We start from the raw sequence: 23,021 nt of genomic DNA, 5'->3' as shown, positions 1-23,021 counted from the left end.
GATTAGCCAGAAACCAGGAAGAAAATTCAAAACGTAGTAATATATCAATTTGTTTAAAATGTGTGTTTGATTTTGTTTGTGTAGTTGAGCTGTGTGTGCATATACAGCAGAGCTGTGTGTATGTGTGTGCATACAGAAGGGGTGTTTGTGCATATACAGCAGAGCTGTTTGTATGTGTGTGCATATAGAAGAGGTGTGTGTCTGCATATACAGTAGAGCTGTGTGCATGTGTGTGCATACAGAAGAGGTGGGTGTGCAGAAGCAGCAGAGCTGTGTATATGTGTGTGCATACAGAAGAGGTGTGTGCGCATACAGAAGAGCTGTGTATATGTGTGTGCATACAGAAGAGGTGTGTGCGCATACAGAAGATGTGTGTACATATACAGCAGAGCTGTGTGTGTGTGCATACAGAAGAGGTGGGTGTGTATATACAGCAGAGATGTGTGTATGTGTGTGCATACAGAAGAGGTGTGTGCGCATTTACAGCAGAGCTGTGTGTGTGTGTGTGCACATAGAAGAGGTGTGTGTCTGCATATACAGTAGAGCGGTGTGCATGTGTGTGCATATAGAAGAGGTGTGTGTCTGCATATACAGTAGAGCTGTGTGCATGTGTGTGCATATAGAAGAGGTGTGTGTGCGCAAATACAGCACAGCTGTGTGTATGTGTGTGCATACAGAAGAGGTGGGTGTGCAGAAACAGCAGAGCTGTGTGTATGTGTGTGCATACAGAAGAGGTGTGTGTGCATATACAGCAGAGCTGTGTATATGTGTGTGCATACAGAAGAGGTGGGTGTGCAGAAACAGCAGAGCTGTGTGTATGTGTGTGCATACATAAGAGGTGTGTGTGCAGAAACAGCAGAGCTGTGTGTATGTGTGTGCATACAGAAGAGGTGTGTGTGCATATACAGCAGAGCTGTGTGTATGTGTGTGCATACAGAAGAGGTGGGTGTGCAGAAACAGCAGAGCTGTGTGTATATTTGTGCATACAGAAGAGGTGTGTGTGCATTTACAGCAGAGCTGTGTGTATGTGTGTGCATACAGAAGAGCTGTGTGTACTATTCATTCAGCAATGTTGTGGATATATGTGTGTGCACTACAGCGAATGTACATAAAATTTTACATTATGTGTATAATGCACATGCTGCAGAGAAGCACCAACAACAGATCTATTAGCTCCTCATTCGACCCTACAGCATTAAAATTGTGATATTGACTCCTCCACTTATTTAAACCACCGGGTAAGTTTTATTTAAAAAGAATATGTTTTCTGATATATAAACATCGTGTGCATCTTGTAGTAAAGTGTGTCTTATAGTAAAGTGCATCCTTTACTCTGAAAAAATATGGTAGTTATGTCATGTTGGTTTAACATGTTAAACAGATTTTAAGTAGCACCTATTTTGTCATATAGAATAGTGATCATGGAGGTCAGCACTCATCTCTTTCTGTCAGGACCTGGACTAGATACCAAGATTCTGAGAATAGCGGTCATGTGCCACAAAAGTGTATGGTGGAGAGACCTTTATAAAGAAATGTGGCTTACATTGCAATTTCATGGAATACATATGTGTTCTTGGATTATGATATTAAAAACACTCAAAATTGATCACAAATTGACTTTTGATTACTTGACCTTCCATGACAACAGCATAGAGCCCTACAATGAAAAAAATTGTCAGCTACACAGATTTGATCTTTCAGTAGCGCTGTGCCATGATTTAAAAAGGACCTTTCACCAGTTTGAGCATGGCAAACTGGCTACATCATGTAAAAATGACTGCACAGATAAGTAAGGGCTAAGTAAAACAAATATGCAGAGATATTTGCTTGTAAAATTTAGATTATAATTTATTATTTGTCTCTGTGGGCGTGTACTTCTTCCCATGCATGAGGTTGACCAATAATGGGCAGATGGCCTCACAAAGGGGAGAAAAGAACACATCCTTCTCTCCTCCCTGATCTCTGCATCATTGCAAACACTTCCATATCTCATCCCAAAATGCTTTCAGCCCTATCCTACCCCTCAACTACTGCCGTGACATAAGATTTGGAAAGGTTTGCAATGATGCATACCTCAGCACTGCTGTATGTCTTAACAGTAGGCGCATAGATCAGTGAGTAGAGGAGGGTGTGTTCGTTTCTCCTCTGCATGATGCTGCCAGATTATGATTGGTCAACCTCACACAGGGGAAGATGTACACTCCCCTAGAGATAAATCTCTGGTAACATCCAGTTTAACTATAACATAAATTAGAACTTTACAAGCTAATATCTCTGCAACAAGAGAAATAAAAACCACGTTTTACTCAGCTTTGCATCCACTATTCCATGATATGGCCAGTGTAACATGCTCAAACTGGTAAAAGGTCATGTTTAAGGGCATTTCACGAGTTGATAATCACCCATCATTGTCAAACAATCAATGATTTTTTGATATTTGATATTTTGATTGATTAGCATTGATCACATCTTTTACAGTAACCTAAAAATCATTATTGGTCAGCAGTACATCTACAGTTAGCTCCAGAAATAGAAATATATGGACAGTGACCGAATCTTCATGATTTGGGCTCTACATGCCACTATTCATTTAAAATGAAACTACTGAGATGCAGTTGAAGTGTAGTCTGTCAGGTTTAATTAAAGGAGTTGAACACAAATATCCTGTGAAACGTTGAGGAATTAAAACCATTTTTCTACAAAGCCTCCTCATTTCAGGGGCTCAGAAGCAATTGGACAAATTAACTAACAAAAAAATTTTTCATTTTTAATACTTTGTAGAGAATCCTTTGCAGGCAATGACTGCCTGAAGTCTGGAGGCCATGTACGTCACCAAACCCTGGGTTTCAGTCTTTGTGATGCTTTGCTTGGCCTTTACACCAGATGACTTCAGTTGTTGCTTGTGGGTCTTTCTACCTTAAGTATGTCAAATGCATACTCAATGGGGTTGAGATCTGGTGATTGACTTGGCCATTTCAGAATATTCCACTTCTTTGTCTTAGAAAACTCCAAGGTTGCTCTTGCAGTATATTTTGGGTCATTGTCCATCTGTACTGTGAAATATCGCGCAATCATCCTTGCTGCATTTGGTTGAATCCGAGTAGAAAGTATTGCCCTGTACTCTTCAAAATTCATCAACTACTTCTGTCTTCAGTCACATCATCAATGAACACTAGTGACCCAGTGTCATTGGAAGCCATGCATACCCATGCCATCACACTGCATTTACCAAGTTTTACAGAGGATGTAGTCCGCTTTGGATCATGAGCAGTTCCAAGACTTCTCCAGACTTTCTTCTTCCCATTATTCTGGTACAGGTAGATCTTAGTTTCATCTGTCCAAAGAATGCTTTTCCAGAATTAGACTCTTTAGATGTTTTTTTTTCTTTTCAAAATCTAATCTGGCCTTTCTATTTTTTAAGGCTGATTAATTGTTTGCACCTTGTGGTGAACCCTCTGTATTTTCTCTCAAATTCTGTTTATGGTAGACTTAGATACTGAAACATCTACTTCCTGTAGAGTGTTCTTCACTGGATGTTGTTAAGGGGTTTTTCTTCCCTATGGAAAGGAGTCTGCGATCATCCACCACTGTTTTCTTCCATGGAAGTCCAGGCCTTTTTGAGTTCCCAAGCTCACCATTGCCCTTTTTTTTCAGAATGTACCAAACTGTTGATTAGGCCACTCCTAACATTTCAGCCATCTCTCTGATGGATTTTATTTTATTTCAGCCTAACGAGGTTTCTTTTTCATTGAGAGCTCCTTTGACCACATGTTGTGGGTTCACAGCAACAACTTCCAAATGAAAAAGCCATACTTGGAATCAGCTCCAGACCTTTCACCTGCCTAATTGATGATGGGTTAATGAGGGAATAGCCCATACAGCCCATTAAAGAGTTTCTGAGATAATTGTCCAGTTACCTTTGGTTCCTTGAAAAAGAAGTCCTACATATTTAAGATCTGTAATTCCTAAACCAGTACTCAAATTAGGATGTAAATACCCTCAAATTAAAGCGGAGAGTCTGCACTTTAAGCCCATGGTGATTATGTAACTGTATCTTTAATATGTTTTGGTAAACAGCTAAAATACCAAAACTTGTGTCACTGTCCAAATATTTCTACACGTATCTGTACCCATGTAAATAGAAAATATACTGCTGCTAAAGAATTAAAGGGTTTCATACGAAATATTGCACAGATAATAGTTTGTATGGAACCCTTACAACTATGGTATCATGTAAAATGGACTAAATCAGCACAGACTGACTTCATATATAGTCAGCAGGCACTAATTTATGGGCAATTCAAGGACCCTTAGAGAGAGAGGGGGTAGGAATATGGGATTTGTCAATTAGGACAAACAACGGGGCTGTGCACATGTCCGATATTTATCTCAGACCTAGTAATCCAAGGAAGAGAGAAAAAAAAAAAAAAATCGCAGCATGCATGAGCTGCAGCCGATTATCGGATCGCATTTTGTCATTCAGGTCTATGGGTCTGTGGGAAAAAAATCAGACAGCAGTCGGATGACATCCTGATTTTCACAAACTGACAGATTGGAGAAAATGGAGAATTTCTTTTTAATCCTCCACATCTGAGAAAATTGGATCACACTCTGATCAGTGTGATCAGCATAATTAGTCTCATGAGAGACTATTTGCTGAGGTGACCCTAGCCTTACTGAAAGAAATTAGTCTTTAATGTTCCAGTTGTCCATTGTCAGTGAATAATGCCATTAGGCAATAAAACATACTTTAGAAAACACTGACATTTGAAATGAAAATGTTGTTTTAGTTAAATTATTTACTGTTCCTTCACAGGATAATTGTACTAAAAAATATTTCAAAGAACATGCAGAACCAAATTTTTAATTTAAACAGATTTTTAACGTACCGTGATTTCCTGTTCATATGTCCATACTCCACATGCCAATTCAACGCAGAAAATGACTAGCAAGCTCCCAAAATACTGCAAGAAAAAAAGATAATGCACAAAAATCAAATTTAGCACTTATTCAGAAATCTTGTATTGAACTTGTATTGGGTCAGTTAACAAGGGAGAACATACAAACTCCTTGCAGATGCAAAGCGAGAGCACTAACCACTGAGCCGCCATATTGCCCTATTAGGAAACCAGTTTTTGCAATATACAGTACATTTATATTTTACTTACAAGGATTGAACCTGTCTTGGTCATATGATGCTCATGCTGGTCATTGGCTCATTACAGTTGAAGCCCACTCAGACAAGCTGATAATCAGGAATGAGTGTTTATTGGAAGACTCGTTCACCAATTATTAGCTTGTGTAAACATGTCACAATCAAAGCGATCAATGATTAAAATGCTCATGCGTCTTGTGATAAGTTCGTTCAATCCAGCTCCAACATTAAAATAATGGTTATCAACAGCACATTGTTTTGTGTAAATTAAATTTGCTGCCAATAAAATGATATCCTATGCGCACAGAATGGTAGAATTCCCGACTCCCAATTGGCTTATATATAGCTGATCGCCAGTGGTTTAACGTTAGCAATAGCAAGTGTAAATGGTCCTTTACATTAAATCTGTAATATGGTGCGGGGTGGTAGCCGTGGGTGAGGTACTCATGTTTCACGCCCCGGAACGCTCCATGAAAATAGAGGTCCTGGCTGTGTGTGGACTTTCGCTATGGAAGCGTTACACTCTTAGTAGCCGTATGCTGCCAGTGACTTCGGCTGGCCAGGACTAGGTCTTGCAAAGCTCAATGAGGGAGAGTACCACTTAAAGGAGTTGAGCCACGAACAAAATTATATTTTAATCAACAGATGTAGGAATAATAATACGTTCCACAATTGGATGTGTTTAAATAAAATGTTCCTGTGCTGAGATAATCTTATGAATGTGCTCCTGCTGTGTACTGTGTAATGATTGTGTCTGACCGTACAGGAACATGGTCTGATCATGCCACATCTCCTGGGCAGGGGGGAAGCTAAAGACTATACAAATATTACAGGAGGGGATCACAGTCGACTCTTTCTTTGAGGTAAAATATTGTTTAAAAACAGGCAGTGAAATGTTTTACTCACAAAAAGAATCAGCTGTGATTCCCTGCTGTAATGTCGGCAGTATACTCTCTTTTGCGTCCTTCCCTGCCCAGGAGATGTGGTATGATCAGACCATGTTCCTGTACGGTCAGACACAGCCATTACACAGTACACAGCAGGGGCACAGTTATAAGATTATCTCAGCACAGGAACATTATTATATCACATCCAATTGTGGAAATTATTATTATTCCAAGATCTGTTAATTACAATATACTTTTGTTTGTGGGACAATCCCTTTAAGAATAAACTGTCTTTTACTGAACAATAACTTGGTGGGAATTATATACAGCAGATAGAAGGTGCATAACTTCATGAACGTTTCTCTTAATACACATTCTCTCTGTCCTTCCCAGAATTACTCAGTTCTGCCTTGCTTAGTCTTATGTCTTCACCACAACCCAGCACAATACTTCAGAAACTTCCCTTTCCCCAATAACGATACTACAGTCAGTAAGTGTGAGTCCTGTACTTGAACCCGCGATTCAGCATCCTTTTTCCCCATAGGGGAGCTACTTTGCCACTATGGTCATTACTCAGCTTCTCTGCTTGTCGATGCCATGGAACTAAAGCCCGGGGCACGCTCTTCATCTCACATTCACTGCTCTGATCTATCCTGTTACCTTCTGGACTTGTAAGATCGGTATTGCGTTTCTGGGGTTTCCTGCCCCAAGATCCCGTCTCTGGAGAATCACTCACCTTCTGTCACTTTCTCTTGCCTCTTTCCTGGATCTCGCTATCCCGTTCCCTCGGTCTCCATTCACCCCAGGGACAGCCACATCATGCGGCCCCTGCTTACTTATCAGACCATAGGTCTGTTTCTGCTGCAGGCTGGGCCCTATCTGACCCTCTTGACAAGAAACTGTCTGTCCTTCCACTTCAGTCCCTCACACTCTGCCCTAAGGCTATGTGCACACGATGCATTTTTAATGCATTTTCGTGTCTGTTTTTCCGCTGCGGAAACGCATTAAAACCGCTTGTTAATATGTCTGCCATGTATAGCAATGGTAATCTGGATGTGCTGTGCACAGGATGTGAAAATTTCCGCTCCGGATTACCATTGCGGTAAAAACAACAGCATTACCATTTATTGCGCGATTCCGCGGTGAATTCGCACCCATTGAATCGCAGCAAACCCGCAGGTAGAATATCTATACCGGTGGATTTTCTGGGATTCAATGAAACACAATGGGCACGAAATCGCACCAGAAACGCGCTGTGGGTGGTACCCGGGTCGGGAGAGGAGACTGCTACTCCTCTCATCCGACCGTCGTTCCCACTGATAACAGAGGGAGCAACATTGATGGGAGGAGCAGCAGTCTGATTGCCGACGCCGGCAATCAGCTGATCAGTCTCGTGACCATCAGCTGATGCTCACCTGACCCTGGGAACATTCGTCTTATAGACGCCCTCCATTACTAACCTGGGCTTCACATCAGCCGCCAATACAAGGCTGACGTGAACCCCAACCACATTATCCCACTCGCCACCGCTACGGAGCAGTGGGAAGAGAGAGGCTAAGCACCAGATTTTGCGCATCTTATAAATGCACCATTTCTGGGACTGCTGAGGGGTGATATTAATAGCCGTGGAAGGGGCTAGTATTCATGACCCCTTCCCTGGCTATTAATATCAGCCCGCAGTTGCCTAGTTTAGCCTTTGCTGTTTAGTTTTTATAGGGGGACCACACGTCAATTTTTTCTGGGGTCCCCCTGTAATCTTGCCAGTAAAGGATAAACAAACAGCTGCGGGCTGATATTAATAGCCAGGGAACATTGTTGGCTAATGGCCCCTTTCCCGTAAACTAATATCAGCCCCCAGCGGTTGGCTTTCCCTCTTCTGGTTATAAAAATGACGCGGGAGCCCACATCATTTTTTTAAAAAAATTTAGGCTCTGTGCCCATCATTCAGTCGAAGCAGCGCTTTGGACGCATATTTTTGGCTGCATCCAAAACATTGCATTCTATTGAAAGCAGGTAAATTCACATGTGTTCACTGAACCATGCGGATTTATCGCATTCTATACTTTCTAGTGGTCAAATTTCTGTTGCGGAAACTAGCGACTCTGCACAAGAATTTGACATGCTGTGGTCCTGAAAGATGCGCCACATGTCAGTGTCCATGGGAGATTCGAAGCCTCTGATGCACACATAGTGGACATGGGATTTCTAGAGATCCCATCCACTATGCTGTAACATCTGTACGCTGCGGGTTTGACGCTGTATAAACACGCAGCATCAAACCTGAAGCGGCTCCTAAACGTAGCTATGTTCCCAAAACTCATCTGCAGCATGTCAATTTCTGTAGCGGATTTTGACCAATTGAAGTGTCATTATATGCAGTGGATTCACATGTACCGACAACAAAAGTGCGGTATTAGAACATTGCATTTTGGACACAAAAAAATGTTGTGTCCAAAGCGCTGCTGAGTGGTGTTGGTGGGGATGTTGCGACTAACGAACCAGCTGTGAGATGTTAATTATGGCCAGAGAAAATGTTTGCAAATGGCACCTTCCCAGGCTAAAAATAACAGCTCACAGCAGCCGCATAAATTACATGAATAGAATTGCTAATGAAGATTGGGCAAATGGGACTAGCTGACACCTAGCTCTTTTGTTTGGTGATGACAAGGTGTCAATCAGACCTTTTCATGACTCTTTAAAGTAAAGAGTTAAAAAAAACACACAGACACAGAGCAAACACTTTATTTGAAACGCAACAAACACATTCAGACACAATCATTTAAATGAACCAATATACTCAACCCAGTTCTATGGTAATCCAAGGGTTTAAGCAATGTTCTACCAAATAACTATTCATTGATGCTCAAAAACGCTTCAAAAACTCATGTAAAAATGCGTCAAAAGCGCATGTAAAATCCGCATGCGTTTTTTCTGCCAGGGAGAGGCAAAAACACTCAGGAAATTTCTGCTTCAAATCCGCATTGTGAGCACATAGCCTAATGGTCTCTGTTAACCCCATGCTGCTGGGCAAAACACAATCTATAAACTAATAATGTACATTACTAAACACATTACACATCAAAATACAATGCAACAATACATGTGTCTTCGATAATTTCCATCTTCTTACAAGATAAAGAGCTGTGCCCCAGTGCATTCAACACATAAGGGGAGATTTTTATCTACTGGAAGTAAACAATTAATTCAACCGCAATTTCCTCCGGGATAAATAAAGTATATCTTATCTTATCTTATCTTATTTACAACAATTAAACAAAGTTGCATACAAAGACAACAGCAAAGATCTTAAAAACAATGAGGACCTTTAACATAGCGTACAGTAAAGAAATACATTTTTGTTATATAATGAAGATTTATCAATATAAAACTGGAAAATACTTTAAAATAGTGCTTTCCGTGGTTAGAACACTTAACGGTTTTGTTTGGTTGATGTTATACACTATATAGAAATCGCAACAGGATTTGTAAAGCTAGAAACAATTAAATAAAAGCATGTTCTCCCCCACCAACACCATTTACAAATACTATATTGATCGGCCACAGCACATTCTCATCCACAGCTGTATTTACAATTCTGCAGGCGAGTAAGCTCACATCAGCATTCATTGCTGGTTCCTTACAGAGCTTGCCCAGAGATTTGCATTCTAGGATGGGAAGTGTCCTTATTACATCAGACACTGTACAGTATGCTGATGTACGAATTGCTAATGGTCCCACTGCACTGTAGCTCAGCTATGTGGTCATCAGAGCTAGTGATGACAAACTGGAAATCAGAAATCTATGGCTGAACTTCAAAATGGATAATTATTCTATATATATATATCATGTAAACTTCAAAATGAGAAGCAAAAGCGAAACTGTTTTTAAAGGCTTGTCCAATGCTAGAACACCCCTTCTTAACAGCTAAACTGTCCATATTTAAAAAAAAAAAAAAAAAAAAACAACACATATACAAACCTCCCAGACCTGTGCTGTTCCAACAATCTTTTGTACTATGATCCAAGGAGGTCTCTTCATAATGTTATGTCCTGTGACGGCTGCAGCCAATCTGAGGCAACCGATTAGCTGCCAGGAGTCACAATGCCCACCTTGTAGGAATGGTGCTAGCAGTCCGGGAGGTGAATAAACTTTTTGTTAAGAAGGAAAAATTAGCTCTAAAAGAGGTTGTCCACTACTAGAACAACCCCTTCTCATACCCCATGCTTGGCCCCGATAAAATAAGAAAAGCTTATACTCACCTACTGCGGTGTCGGCACTCGCTCTCCCCCTGGCTCTCCTGAGGTGTTGTTACAAGCGACACCAGCACCCAATCAGCACTGGCATCACTGTCCTGCCTCCTGTCAAATTGAACATGAAGTCGGGGCTGCAGCTGATCTCTTACTTCCTCTTCATGTTCAATTTGACAGGAGGCAGAACAGTGACGCCAGCGCTGATTGGGCGCTAGGGTCTTGTATCACAACACCGCACAAGAGCCTCGGGACCGTGAGTGCCGACACCACAGGAACGGCGCCGGCAAGGGAGGAGAGTTTAAGCTTTTTTATTTTATTGGGGCCAAGCATAGGGTATGAGAAGGGGGTGTCCTAGTAGTGGACAACCCCTTTAAGAAGAACTTATACAGTGGTAGAAAATCCCTTTAATCAGAATATACGGGAGTACACATTGGTGGCCCATCCTTGAGACAGCAAAGGCACCCCAGTCTGATCCACTGGGTTTCAACTGGGCATTAACAGCTACCGCCAGGTTCTCCCAAGATTTCCATAATTGTTATCTTTAGGTTTTATGGCCCCTGCTAAATATATAGGCCCCAATTTATCAATTGCATTTTATTTAAAAGCAGCTTTTAATGTTTTGTCTTGTGGCATTCATGCCAAATTCCTCAAATTGGCAAATGCAGGTTGATGAATTCTGTGCAAAATTAAAGATGCTCTTTTTTTGTCTTTTACCTTTTTTGCACCTTCTAGAGCTAAAAGTTGTATAGTTCTTTAAACTGTTGCACATTAGTTTTCAACTACGCAAATTAAAATTACACATATTGTCTATTACATTAGGGTACTGGAATACAATTGTGCAAAAAATTCATAAACGATGAATGACTAAAATTCCTAGATAAGGAAAATCATACCCACAATGCCAAGCAAAAAAAAGTCTCATTAGTGGTAACTATCAGTGAACCATGACTGCCTTATCTTTTACTTGCCTCAGTAGCAGTTACTGTCAGGGTGCTTTCACATTGCGTCTAGTACACGCTCTGTTGCCCTGTCGGGAGCAGACACTCAGACAAACTAAAACCCAGTTTTCGGGTGGGTGGGGGGGTGGATGGTATCAGATGTATGCCCTGATGGTGCTATTGAGCGTGTGCTAAATGCAGTGTGAAAACACCCTAAATATACGGAGACAAGAACACTGTAATTTCAAATTTTCTTCTTTACACAAGGAGTATAATGGTTTGCTAACACACTGCATTTTTGCTGCGTTCTCTCCACGCAGTTTAAAAGGGTAAAAAAAAATCGCTGTACTTTACAGTACCATTTTTAATTTACCAGTACCATTTTGCACGTTACAGTACATATTCTTTCCCTGCAGATTTGAACCACAAAGCGATTTTTTTCGGATCTGCAGCATGTCAATTCTTTCAGAGATTTTTATCCATTCAAATGAATGGGGAAAAAAAGTAAGTAAACATACATATCAATTGCAAGTACAAACGTATAAAAACATGAGTATTTTATGCAGCATTTTTTCTGCCAACACTCTGGTTTTTGATGCAGAAAATCTGCTGCAGATACTCAACTTGTGCACAAATCCTTAGCATCAGTGAGGTCTCATAGTTGCTCCTTATTTGACCCACTCATTTTTGAGGGTCCTCTAACAAAAAAGCATTGTAAGGGCATGTTCACACGTTACATTTTTATAGCGTTTTTTTTCTTGTGTGATTTTATCACAGTTAGTGGTAAATGTGCAACTTCTGCAAAGTACAGTCTCATTAGGTAACTTTTTTCTTTGTGGGGTTACTTTAGCATGCTTTATACATGCTACATAGGCTGCATAGCAACGTCAGAAAAAACGTGCATAAAATAAAGATGTTGTGTGTGGCCAGTTTTTAGTATCTTGCAAATCTGAAATTAAATAAGCAAAACTACAACTTAAAAAGTGGGAGATAAATTCCAGCCTGAGCTGTGTTCAGACCAGGGACAGCATAGATGCACAAGTAATTTATAGCTGTCAGTTGTTTATTACTTTGCCAACTGGACAGGAAATAAAACAAGTGAAATCCAAAGCAAATTCCAGAAATCTGGATAAAGCAACTGTGTGGTCTTTAGTGATAAATAACATATATTTACAGCCTGCTCTGCTAGAGGTTTGATAGATTGTCTGAAATGATGGGACCTCCAATCTGAGTAGCATCATGGCTGCCAGATTTCTTTTAGAACAACTGAATATAATGCCTTCATACGGCGATAACAGTATCAAATTGAGAAAATAATTCCATTCTAGAATACCCGATTGAAATATTCTTTACAACTAGGTATGAACTAGATAACTCAGCCCTGAAGGAAGGGCAGAAAGTCTAGAAGATTTATCTAGTCGGATAAAAATGGCATAAATAGAAACATAAAACTGTATAGCTCAATTTAAGGTGAAGTTTAAAGCACATAAAGGCTGCCCAAACCCAGCTAGCCTAATGACCTTCCATTCTACCTGTTTTCATATATTGCAAGTTTTATAGTTTCTGTTTCTCTTGCATTAAACCCACTGTTCATACCACTTCCAATCTGTCACCTCGAAAGTTATGAAAAATACATTCAGAGAGAACGGCAACGATAGAACGCTATTACTGGAGTTGACAGTTAATATTTCCTTTAATTAGAGTTGGTGCGAATCGTTTCGCAGGACACAGACCAGCAGCCATATCCGTAATATGTGGCTGATGGACAATAGTGCAGAGAACCGCCTCTTATATGACGGCACCATGGTTCCTCATTTGATTAGCCAGCCTGGAGCGACATCGTATGGACGTCATGCAGCAACAATGATGTCGTGGCCAAGGCTGGCTCATCAACAGATGAGTTGGGGACGCAGTCGGGTAAGAGGTGTTCCAGCAGTCACAGATTACGGACATGGCCGCTGTACTGGTTCCTGCAAATCCATTCACACCAACTCAAACTTTAATATGTTCAAGTATAGAAATGTAATTTCCCAATGACCTTACATTGTCTATGACACTGTTGGATCTTAAGGTATTAATGTTGTATTTACATTAAATATTAAAACCTGGCTTAGAAGTGCAGCCTGATCTTCCACTCCATAACTGTGCTTTGTACTAAAAGTCATGAAGAGCATCATGCGAGGTTTTTTTTAACATGCACATCCCAAGGCAACACTACATGAAAAATGTATCGCTGTCAAAGGAGAACTACACAGCAAGAAACAATCTATCAAGCTAGAGAATAACATCACAAAAGCCAGTGAAATAAAAAAGTGATGATGGTGACCTACTGAGCCAACCTCAATGCCGGTCTGTACAGTTACAAGGAAATGTGCTGCAGGTTTGGTCAGGTCAGGTACAACTGCATTGGGTGCAAGTAGTTAAAGAATTAACTCACTGCTGGAAGGTGATCTATTCTTCTCTTTATCAATACTCACCAAGACATGGAACATATCAAGCAAGAATGGAAAGATTACCAACCCCTTTTCTCTGGATCGTTTCTCTCATCTTAAATACTAAAAACTTAGCTGATAACACTACATTAAAGGGGTTTTTCCATGAACGAAAGTTCATTTTAATCAATACATCTTGGAATAATACTAACTTCCACAAATGGATGTGTTGAAATAAAATGTTCCTGTGCTGAGATAATCTTATAAATGTTCCCCTGTGTAATGTCTGTGTCTCACTGTACAGGAACATGGTCTGATCATACCACAGCTCCTGGGCAGGAGAGGAAGCAAAAGAGTATACAGACATTACAGCATTGGATGACAGCGGATTCTTCTTGCGAGGTAAAACATTTCACTGCCTGTTTTTAAACAATGTTTTACTTCAAAGAAATAATCAGCTGTGATCCCCTGCTGTACTGTCTATATACTCTTTTGCTTCCCCCCCGCCTGCCCAGGAGATGTGGTATAATCAGACCATGTTCTGTACACGGTCAGACACAGCCATTACACAGTACACAGCAGGGGCACATTTATAATATTAGCACAGGAAAGTTTTATTTAAACAAATCCAATTGTGGAAATTATTATCATTCCAAGATTTATTGATTAAAATGAACTTTTGTTAGTGGGAAAACCCCTTTAAGCTCTTTCAGACTGTACAAGATCTCCTTACAACATGGCATATAACCAAAATGCAAGCCAAATCTCCCTAATAGCCAATTAGTACTCTGGTATCCATTCAATCTATCCTAAACTCTGGCATGCTTATTCCTCTTCCATCCTTATACATCCCAGCTCCCAGCACGGTGGCTCAGTGGTTAGCACTTGCAGCACTGAGGTCCTGGGCTCAAATCCATTCAAAGACAATATCTGCAAGAAGTCTGGATGTTCTCCGGTTTTCTCCCACATTCCAAAGACATAATGATCGGGAATTCATATTGTGAGCCCCAATGAGGACAGTGTTGATGGTGTTTGGAAAGTGCTGTGGAAATTAATGGCGCTATATGAGCAAGGAAAATAAATATATTGGTCAGGGTGTGTCAGTCCTTAATTTACCCTGTCCAACTCTGATTTTTCTCACATTTTTACCAATTGCCTATTAAAATACAATCTTCTACAAATTAAGACAAGTTTAACTTGATAAGTAACACAACATCTTGATAATTTGTTGCAGAATATTATCACACTAGATGGTGGCCCGATTCTAACGCATCGGGTATTCCAGAATATGTATGCGGCCGACCGGGCGCAATCAGCAGAGCGTTATTTAACTTTGGCGCCAAAATCGCTGATTGGTCGCGGCCGCCACCAATCAGCGAACTGTGTTAGTGAGGACCGGAGAGCTTGTTTAAATTTGGCGCTAAACTCGCTGATTAGTTGCGACCGCGAGCAATCAGCAAAACGGTGTTTAAATTTGGCGTCAATATCGCTGATTGGTCGCGACCGCCGGCCGCGACCAATCAGCAGAGCGTTGTTTAACCCCTTAACAACATTTGACGTACTAATACGCGTCTGTGCCCTGGGACTTAAGACCCAGACCAGTATTAGTACGTCATCACGATCGCGCGCGCACACAGGCTGTGCGGGCGCGATCGCCGCCGGGTGTCAGCTGATTGTCACAGCTGACACCCGGTACTATGTGCAGGGAGCGGTCCTGCACCGCTCCCAGCACATTAACCCCCGCTATGCTGCGATCGAAGTCGATCGAAATCGATCGCGGCATTGCGGGGGCAAGGGGAGGTGATCGGCGATACTCACCTCCTCTTCCGGCTTCCAGCGCAGTCTGCAAAGGCTTCCCGGGTGTTGCCATGACGACCCGATGTCGTCATGACAACATCCGGGTCACCAGAGAGCAGGAAGATTGCTTGGACATGCGCAGTGCATCTCCAAGCAATCTTCACACTGTGCACTTCTGACAGCCTTCATGGCATAGGGATGGTGCTCCATTCCTGTGCCATGCAGGCGATAAGAAAAAAAAAGTGAAAGTCCCAGAGTGGGACAAAGTAATAAAGTGTACAAACTGTCTGAAAGTGAAAAAAAAAAAAAAAAAAATGTGCAAAAATATTATAAAAAAATAAAAAAAATAATACACCAAAAATAAAAATATAATGTACCCATCAATAAATATTATTATAAAAAAAATAAAAAAAAAACAATAAAAGTACACATATTTGGTATCGCCGCGTCCGGAACAACCTGACCTATAAAACTGTCCCACTAGTTAACCCCTTCAGTGAACACGGTAAAAAAAAAAAAAAAAAAACGAAGCAAAAAACAATGCTTTATCACCATACCGCCAAACAAAAAGTGGAACAACACGCGATCAAAAAGACACATATAAATAAAAATGATACCGCTGAAAACATCATCTCGTCCCGCAAAAAACAAGCCGCCATACAGCTCCATCAGCTGAAAAATAAAAAAGTTATAGCTCTCAGAATAAAGCGATGCTAAAAAATATTTTTTTCTATAAAATAGCTTTTATTGTGTATAAGCGCCAAAACATAGAAAAATGATACAAATGTGGTACCGCTGTAAACGTACTGACCCGAAGAATAAAGCTACCTCATCAATTTTACCACACGCGGAACAGAGTAAAAAAAAAGAAAAAAAAAACAATTCCTGAATTGTTGGTTTTTGTTTATTCTGCCTCCCAAAAATCGGAATAGAAAGCGATCAAAAAATGTCACGTGCCTGAAAATGGCACCAATAACAACGTCAAGTCATCCCGCAAAAAACGAGCCGTCACATGACTGTCTGCCAAAATCTGGAAAAATTATAGCTCTCAAAATATGGCGATGCAAAAACTAGATTTTACAAAAAATGCGTCTTTTAGTGTGTGACAGCTGTCAGTCATAAAAACCCCATATGATTCTGGCATTGCTGTAATCACACCGACCCGAAGAATAAAGTCGTCTAATCACTTATACCGCACAAGGAACGGCGTCAAAAATATACTCTTGGGTTAGGATTGGGCTAGGGTTAGGGCTGGGTTTGGGGCTAGGGTTGTGCTGGGGCTAGGGTTGTGCTGGGGCTAGGGTTGTGCTGGGGCTAGGGTTGTGCTGGGGCTAGGGTTGTGCTGGGGCTAGGGTTGTGCTGGGGCTAGGGTTGTGCTGGGGCTAGGGTTGTGCTGGGGTTAGGGCTGGGGTTGGGATTTTTTTCAAAAGTAAGAAAAAAAGATGACGATATGGCGACTAGTGTTGAGAGCAAGTGCTCGCTACTTGAGTTTGCATCGGGTGCTCTGGTATGCATTGAGTATCGTGGGTATTTGAGTGACATGCTCGAGTCTCTGCCCCATATGCTTCGCGGCCAAAAAACTTTACGGGGATTGCCTGCCATGCACGAGCGATCCCCGCATGTTTTTTTTTGGGTGTCTAATAACCGTGAAACATGCGGAGCAGGGACTCGAGCATGTCACTCAAGCACACGCTGTACATGGTGCATACCTGAGTACCCGATGCAAACTCAAGTAGCGAGCACTTGCGCTCAAGAATAATGACAACTTATTCAATATGATGACCTAATGTAAACAAATTCTGTGCCGTACCTCTGGGTTCAAAATGTTCACTATACACCTTAATAAAATCCTTGAGGGGTATAGTTTCCAAAATGGGGACACTTGTGGGGGAGCTCCACTGTTTAGGCACATCACGGGCTCTCCAAACGCGACATGGTGTCCGCTAACAAATTGAATGGAAAATCGGCTCAAATTGTTAGCGGATATCATGTTGCATTTGGAGAGTCCCTGTGTGCCCAAACATTGGAGCTCCCCCACAAGTGACCCCATTTTGGAAACTAGACCCCCCAAGGTACCTTTCTAGATGCATAGTGAGCACTTGGAACCCCCAGGTGCTTCACAAATTGATTCGTAAAAATGAAAAAGTGATTTTTTTTTCACTTTTCCATTATTACGAATCAATTTGTGAAGCACCTGGGGGTTCCAAGTGCTCACTATGCATCTAGAAAGGTGCCTTGGGGGGGGTCTAGTTTCCAAAATGGGGTCACTTGTGGGGGAGCTCCAAAGTTTGGGCACAGAGGGGCTCTCCAAACGCAATGTGGTGTCCGCTAACAATTTGAGCCGATTTTCCATTCAATTTGTTAGCGGATACCATGTTGCATTTAGAGAGTCCCTGTGTGCCCAAACATTGGAGCTCCCCCACAAGTGACCCCATTTTGGAAACTAGACGCCCCAAGGCACCTATCTAGATGCATAGTGAGCACTTGGAACCCCTAGGTGCTTCACAAATTGATTCGTAAAAATGAAAAAGTGTTTTTTTTTTCACTTTTTCATTTTTACGAATCAATTTGTGAAGCACCTGGGGGTTCCAAGTGCTCACTATGCATCTATAAAGGTGCCTTGGGGGGTCTAGTTTCCAAAATGGGGTCACTTGTGGGGGAGCGCCAAAGTTTGGGCACACATGGGCTCTCCAAACACAACATGGCGTCCGCTAATTATTCAAGCAAATTTTACAATCAAAAAGTCAAATGGCGCTCCTTCCCTTCCGAGCCCTGCCGTGAGCCCAAACAGTGTTTCTTCCCCAAATATTGGGTATCTGCGTGCCCAGGGGAAATTGCACAACAAATTTTGGGGTCCATTTTTTTTTTGTTACCCCTGTGAAAATAAAAAAAATTGGGTCTAAAGTAACATTTTTGTGAAAAAAAGTTAAATGTTCATTTTTTTCTTCCACATTCAAAAAATTCCTGTGAAGCACCTGAAGGGTTAATAAAGTTCTTGAATGTGGTTTTGAGCACCTTGGGGGGTGCAGTTTTTAGAATGGTGTCACTTTTGGGTATTTTCTGTCATAAAGACCTCTCCAAGTGACTTCAAATGTGATGTGGTCCCTAAAAAAATGGTTTTATAAATTTTGTTGGAAAAATGAGAAATCGCTGGTCAACTTTTAACCCTTATAGCTCCCTAACAAAAAAAATTTTGGTTCCAAAATTGTGCTGATGTAAAGTAGACATGTGGGAAATGTTATTTATTAACTCTTTTGTGTGACATATCGCTCTGATTTCAGGGCTTAAAAATTCAAATTTTGAAAACTGCAAAATTTTCAACAAATTTCCATTTTTTTCACAAATAAACGCAAGTGATATCGAAGAAATTTTTCCACAATCATGAAGTACAATATGTCACGAAAAAAACAATCTCAGAATCGGGGGCATCCGTTGAAGCGTTCCAGAGTAATTACCTCATAAAGTGACAGTGGTCAGAATTGTAAAAATTGGCCCGGTCATTAACGTGCAAACCACCCGCGGGGCTTAAGGGGTTAAATTTGGCGCCAATCTCGCTGATTGGTTGCGGCTGTCTGGCGGCCGCGACCAATCAGCAGAGCGTTGTTTAAATTTGGCGTCAATCTCGCTGATTGGTCGTGGCCAGCCGCCATCTTTTTCTCAAATCCCGCGTCGCTGACTGGCCGCGGCCGGACCAATCAGCGACGCCGGATTTCCTGGACAGACAGATGGGATAAGACAATTATATATATAGATTATATTATCACAATCCTCTTCAGTGAGATAAACTAACATAGCACAAGCCACTGAACAGGTTAGGCGTCTGATAACATTGTTGCCCTGTATCCCAGTGCTGTATTATCTGTGTTAGGGTATGTGCACACGATGCAGAAATGAAGCAGAAAATTTCTGCATCATTTCTGCATCTCCCTGGCAGAAAAAACGCATGCAGATTGTGCATGCGTTTTTCCTGCGGAATACATGCGGATTCACAGGTACAAACAGCATGGATTTATATAGTGTGACCCAAGAGAGTGGTAAAAATAAAAAATAAATGTATACTTTACCCTCCGATGGCCCGTGCTGTCCTGCTCACTCCGTTCTCCCTTGCCGGCAACATTGAATTGAAAGACCTGCAGACGTCAGCGTCACGTGACCCGTCACATGACTCGGACGTCAGCGCAGGTCCTTCAACTCACTGCAAAATGCCGGGAAGCAAGCAGGAGCGCTACGCGGGCCGACAGAAGGTAAGTATACATTTATTTTTTATTTTATTATTTTTTTACAGATTTTTTAATGGTACCTGGGTGTGGATGAGACTCTCCTCTCCTCCACACCCGGGTACCATCCGCACATTAGAACGCTTGGATTACGCATTTACATTTACAGTGATGCGTAATCCATGCGGTCTAATGCAAGTCAATGGTGGCGAAAATGCCGCGTTTCCGCAAAATTAATGGACATGCTGCGGATTTTTGAGCGCAGCATAAATGCTGCGGAAAAATCCACAGCATAGGCACAGCACTTGTGGATTATCATTGGGGACCATTGCTGCCCTTCTACCATGCGTTTTTAATGCGTTTCCGCAGCTACAAAAACGCTGCGGAAACGCATTAAAAACGCATCGTGTGCACACAGCCTTAGGCTACATTCTCATCATGAGTTATTGGTGAGTTTTTGACGCTGTGTATTTTCATGGAGCAAAAAATGCAGCATCTTACAGTTCCAGCAAAGCGGATGGGATTTCTAGAGATCTCATGCCCTATGTGCTCATTTTTATACATTGTAAACAGACCTGCAGTGCATTTTTAAAAACCACAACAGGTCTCTTGCGGGTACGCCGAGTTTTATGTGCAGAATTTCCATAGAACTGCATTAAAGGGGTTTTCCCACGAATAATGTCTGTATGGTCTTTTGCTTCCTCCCCTGCCCAGGAGCTGTGGTATGATCCATACACGGTCAGACACAGACAATTTTTACAATGAACTTATGTTTGTGGGAAAACCCCTTTAAGTGTGGAAAATCAGCCGGCAAAAAAGTAATATGCCTTTTTACTGCACTTTCGCTGCGAAAACGCCCTAAATGCACTTAATACACAGACGACTGTAACTATAAAGTTTTGTCAATGCCAAACACCAGGAAGTATCAAATAAAACAGCTTTATTTAAAACATGAAATACCAAAAGGAGACAAAACATCAAGAACACAAAAAAATAGTAACCGAATTTGCTTAATAAAGACCTAAACAGAACATGTGCCAAGACTGAAATGATATCAAAATACAAATCAGTTTAAAATATTTCAACGTTATCAGGTACAAATTATTAAAAAGGACATAGAGACCAAGTCCAAACATACAGACACAGACAGATTGGTGGGTGAACACTGTGGGAACCCCAAGAAAATGAAAAGACCACCCCCCCAATAATATATATTATGTTAATAAGTATTATTATACTATTTACTATATAGTCATTTTAAAGATAGAGGATCCAGCCATTATTTCACCCTCAAAGTGTAAAAAAATGCATAAAAATATAATTAATATACTTGATAATAAAGAGCTCACCTTGATAGTAAAGAACTCTTTATTATCTAGTATATTATGTTTTTACGCATTTTTTTTTTTTAACTCTTTCTGTTGGTCAAATAGCGGCTGGATCCTCCATCTTTATATTATTTATTATATTTTTATTAGGCCTTCTTTATGCTCTTAGTGCCACTTAACCCCTTTCCAACCTCGTCAGTAATACTACGTAGCTGCGCCCTGGACCTATAGGGCCAGCTACGTACTATTACGCGAGCGGTGATCGCGCCCGCACACAAGCTGTGTGGGGCGATTGCCGCTGGGTGTCAGCTGATTATTACAGTTGACACCCAGTGCTGTGTGCCAGGAGCGGTCCCGCACCGCTCACGGCACATTAACCCCCGCAATGCTGCGATCGAAGTCAATCGCAGCATTGCGGAGGCAAGAGCGATACTCACCTCCTCCACCGGCGTCTGAGTCAGATCCCGGGTGTTGTCATGATGACCCGAAGTCGTCATGACAACATCCGGGTCACCAGAAGGCAGGAAGTTACTTTGATCATGCGCAGTGCATAACCAAAGTAACTTCTCCCGATGCAGATGTGATATCCTGTATAGCACAGGGAAGCTGCTGCATTACTGTGCTATACAGGCGATCTGAAAGTTAAAAGTGAAAGTCCCATGGTGGGACATAGTGTAAAAGTTAAAAAAGAATCAGTAAGTGGAAAAAAAAAAAAAATTTAGTAAAAATATTAAAAAAAAAAATGAACAAAAATAATCCCCCAAAAATAAAAATATAATGTACCCATCAATAAATATTATGAAAAAAAAAACAAAATAATAAAAGTACACATATTTGGTATTGCCGTGTCCGGAACGACCTGACCTATAAAAAACTATCCCACTAGTTAACCCCTTTAGTTAACACGGTAAAAAAAAAAAAATAAACGAAGCAAAAAACGATGCTTTATCATCAATACCACCAAACAAAAAATGGAATAAAACGTAATAAAAAAAACAAATGTAAATAAAAATGGTACCGCTGAAAACATCATCTTGTCCCGCAAAAAACAAGCCACCATACAGCTCCATTAGCCAAAAAATAAAAAAGTTATAGCTCTCAGAATAAAGCGATGCAAAAACAATTTTTTCTTCTAGAAAATTGTTTTTATTGTGTAAAAGCGCCAAAGCATAAAAAAAAGATATAAATGTGGTACCGCTGTAAACTCACTGAACCGAAGAATAACGCTGCATTTCACCACATGCGGAACGGCATAAAAAAAAAAACAATTCCTGAATTGTTGGTTTTTGCTTATTCTGTCTCCCAAAAATCGGAATAGAAGGCGATCAAAAAAGTCACGTGCCCGAAAAAACAAGTTGTCACATGACTGTCAGCCAAAATATGGAAAAATTATAGCTCTCAAAATATGGGCATGCAAAAACTAGTCTTTGCAAAAAAATGCGTCTTTTAGTGTGTGACAGCTGTCAATCATAAAAACCCGGTATCGCTGTAATCGCACAAACCCGAAGAATAAAGTCGTCTAATCACTTATGCCGCATGAAGAACGGCGTAAAAAATAAACTCTAGGGTTAGGGTTGTACTAGGGTTAGGGGTGTGCTAAGGTTAGGGTTGGGATTTTTTCAAAAGTAAAGAAAAAAAAAATGATGATGATATGGCGACCAGTGCTTGCTACTTGAACTTGAATCGGGTGCTCAGGTATGCACCGAGTATCCTGTGTGCTCGAGTGACATGCTCGAGTCCCCGCCCCATATGCTTTCCGGCCAAAAAAAAAACAACTCATGGGGATTGCCTGCCATGCACGAGTGATCCCCGCATGTTTTTTTCTCGGTGTCTAATAACCATGAAACATACGGGGCGGGGACTCGAGGATGTCACTTGAGCAGCCGCGATACATGGAGCATACCAGAGTACCCGATGCAAACTCAAATAGCGAGCACTTGAGCTTAAGATTAATGACAACTTATTCAATATGATGATCTAATGTTATCAAATTCTGTCGTACCTCTGGGTTCAAAAT

General features: G+C 41.1%; 1 protein-coding gene across 2 annotated transcripts in view; it reads right to left on the bottom strand.

Annotated features, from left to right (window-relative positions):
- TSPAN12 (tetraspanin 12) overlaps window positions 1-23,021 on the bottom strand; it is a 256,980-nt gene that overhangs the window by 123,257 nt on the left and 110,702 nt on the right. For both annotated transcript variants that reach the window (XM_073652070.1, XM_073652071.1), the window contains exon 5: window positions 4,890-4,964. In XM_073652070.1, coding sequence (XP_073508171.1) covers window positions 4,890-4,964 — 75 coding nt within the window. The remainder of the gene's footprint in view (window positions 1-4,889; window positions 4,965-23,021) is intronic.

This window comes from Phyllobates terribilis, unplaced genomic scaffold, assembly GCF_046119375.1.
Source record: "Phyllobates terribilis strain yellow unplaced genomic scaffold, ASM4611937v1 Scaffold_11__3_contigs__length_659146591, whole genome shotgun sequence".
In the NCBI taxonomy this organism is placed as follows: Eukaryota; Metazoa; Chordata; class Amphibia; order Anura; family Dendrobatidae; genus Phyllobates; species Phyllobates terribilis.
This window is presented reverse-complemented; position numbering and strand designations above follow the sequence as displayed.